This window comes from Frankliniella occidentalis, unplaced genomic scaffold, assembly GCF_000697945.3.
Source record: "Frankliniella occidentalis isolate FOCC.00 unplaced genomic scaffold, Focc_3.1 Scaffold40, whole genome shotgun sequence".
NCBI classification, from domain to species: Eukaryota; Metazoa; Arthropoda; class Insecta; order Thysanoptera; family Thripidae; genus Frankliniella; species Frankliniella occidentalis.
The window spans coordinates 720,379-722,398 of NW_026267170.1; the positions used below are offsets into that span (position 1 = coordinate 720,379).

Below are 2,020 nucleotides of genomic sequence, written 5' to 3' on the forward strand. Positions count from 1 at the left end.
TCATTGGGGACCTTCTCGAGCACGCCGATGACACTCCCACGACAAATACGATTCGGCTCCAAACGTCGTGTACCCCGGCCGGTGCATATTTCTTAAAAGCCGACAAATACAATTATTATTAATAGCAAATCGCCCATAGTAGTTTATTATCCTGAACATTTCTCTATTGTCACATGGCACTTCCCTGGCGTTGCCGTCTGGAGCCACACAACGATGCACGGGACGGGAAGCCCCAAAGGATCACATCCTGGACAAGCGAGGCGGGATTGCCTACCCCAGGAAAGAATCACATCCCGCGACCACGATATGTCGGTGAGTATGCCGTAATTATTGCTCTCCCCCATTGCCGTGCCGGTGTGTAAGGGTCCGTCCGAATTCTCCTCCGGTTGGATCCGGACGGTTCGGTTCGGTTTGGTTTGTGGCCGTGGCGAGCCGCGCCAGCCGCCATTCATTCGGCTGCTACCAACACCCGCGACGCTGCGAGGGCCGCGACCGCGAGTGCCCCGCGAGATGACAGGCCGCTAGTCGCGAGGATATGCACCCCTATGACGGGGGTGATCCTCAGGGGTGACTCGCGAGCTACCCCACAGCGGCTGCGCTGTCCTTGTCGCGAATGTGTGGCTGCTCTGAACGGCTGGCACGGCTCGCAACGGCCGCAAAGCAAAGCAAACCGAACCGAACCCAACCGACCCAACCGGAGGAGAATTCGGACGGACCCACGATCGGCGGTTCGGCGTTTCTGCCAAATACCGATAATACCTACTCATATAATTATTGATCATAGGATTTTAACCAGAATTTTAGAGTGGACATCGCCGCTTTTCGTTATTAATCGCAAGGTATAGTGCTTACTTGTTTCCGGTCCGGAATATTGAATTGTTCCATCCGGTTATTGTTGTAGGAGGTTATGCTCCTCTCGCTCAACTTCTACACGCACAATTAAGTTGTAAGTTATTTTTTGAGGCCGAGTAAATGATGCCCGTGATGTAAATAACTTGGCTCACTGTCAGCTCTGTTGAAAAGGTGTTGAATGGGTCGACTCCTCCAATCCATGCAGTATGTTAAATACTGTTGTAGGTCCTTATGCAAATGGGCGAACCTGCCAGTGTTTTATCACAAATCATGTATTTTACTCTATTTTATTCTCATGGAACAGAAAACTTTATTACTTTCTGATTGGGGTGCAAACCGAGTGGTACTATTTGCGTAATCCCCCAAACAATTAATCAATGTGCGTTGTAGATAATTTGGACCGGTTCGCCTGCGAGGTAGGCAGCCCATCGTACGCTGACCGCCAGATTCGAAAGACCACCCTTAAAACTCAAGTTTCTCTGGACAGGGGTGGTTTCTGGCGGAACCAAAAGTAGTTTTGTGGTCCCCTGGTTCACCCCTGTCGGTTCGACTACTTTTCCGTCGAAATCCGGACCCACCCATTTTTGCTTAAAATGGGAATGCCTTTGTAAATTTGGCCAAAAACGGAAAAAAAAAAAAAAAAATCGCTGGAAATGATTGGAATTGGTCTAGGAGAGTCGCCTTTGACCTCCTCTGTCGAAATTGCGTGCCTCCTGCCTCTTTTGCATCCTGTTTCTTCGACTATAAAATTGCGTCTTTGGTTTGTCGCAGGAAGATCGGCCTGGAGGTGACCTGACTTGGACATCAGCAAAGCAGCCTATGTGTCACCTGCACTATGCTGAGTTGGCGTCGCAGCACACAGCAGAAGGAATCGCTCCTTTTTCTCATGATCGCAGGAATGAATCTGGTAAGTTTTGACTTTCAATGTGATGTTAACTTAAAATGCCAGTACTTTTATGGTAGTCATGTCTGGTAAAAGTTCATTTTGGTTTTGTTTCTATTTGTGGGTTACTTGCCATTTCTTTACTGCTTATTCTCATTCCATATATACGGCTTGTTACTTGTGCCTAAAATATATAGCTGTGTTCTAATTTTAGTGCGGAACTGGAGGCAAATCATTAGTAATCTTTGACAGTAATGCTGCTATTTATTTCATTTGTATGGTACA

General features: G+C 47.6%; 1 protein-coding gene across 1 annotated transcript in view; it reads left to right on the top strand.

Annotated features, from left to right (window-relative positions):
* Positions 1-204: 204 nt before the first annotated feature.
* Positions 205-2,020, top strand: part of LOC127749224 (uncharacterized) — a 2,057-nt gene continuing 241 nt past the window's right edge. Inside the window, exons 1-2 of the mRNA XM_052266548.1 lie at positions 205-312; positions 1,624-1,759. Of these exons, the coding sequence (XP_052122508.1) occupies positions 214-312; positions 1,624-1,759 (235 nt within the window). The 5' untranslated portion in view covers positions 205-213. The remainder of the gene's footprint in view (positions 313-1,623; positions 1,760-2,020) is intronic.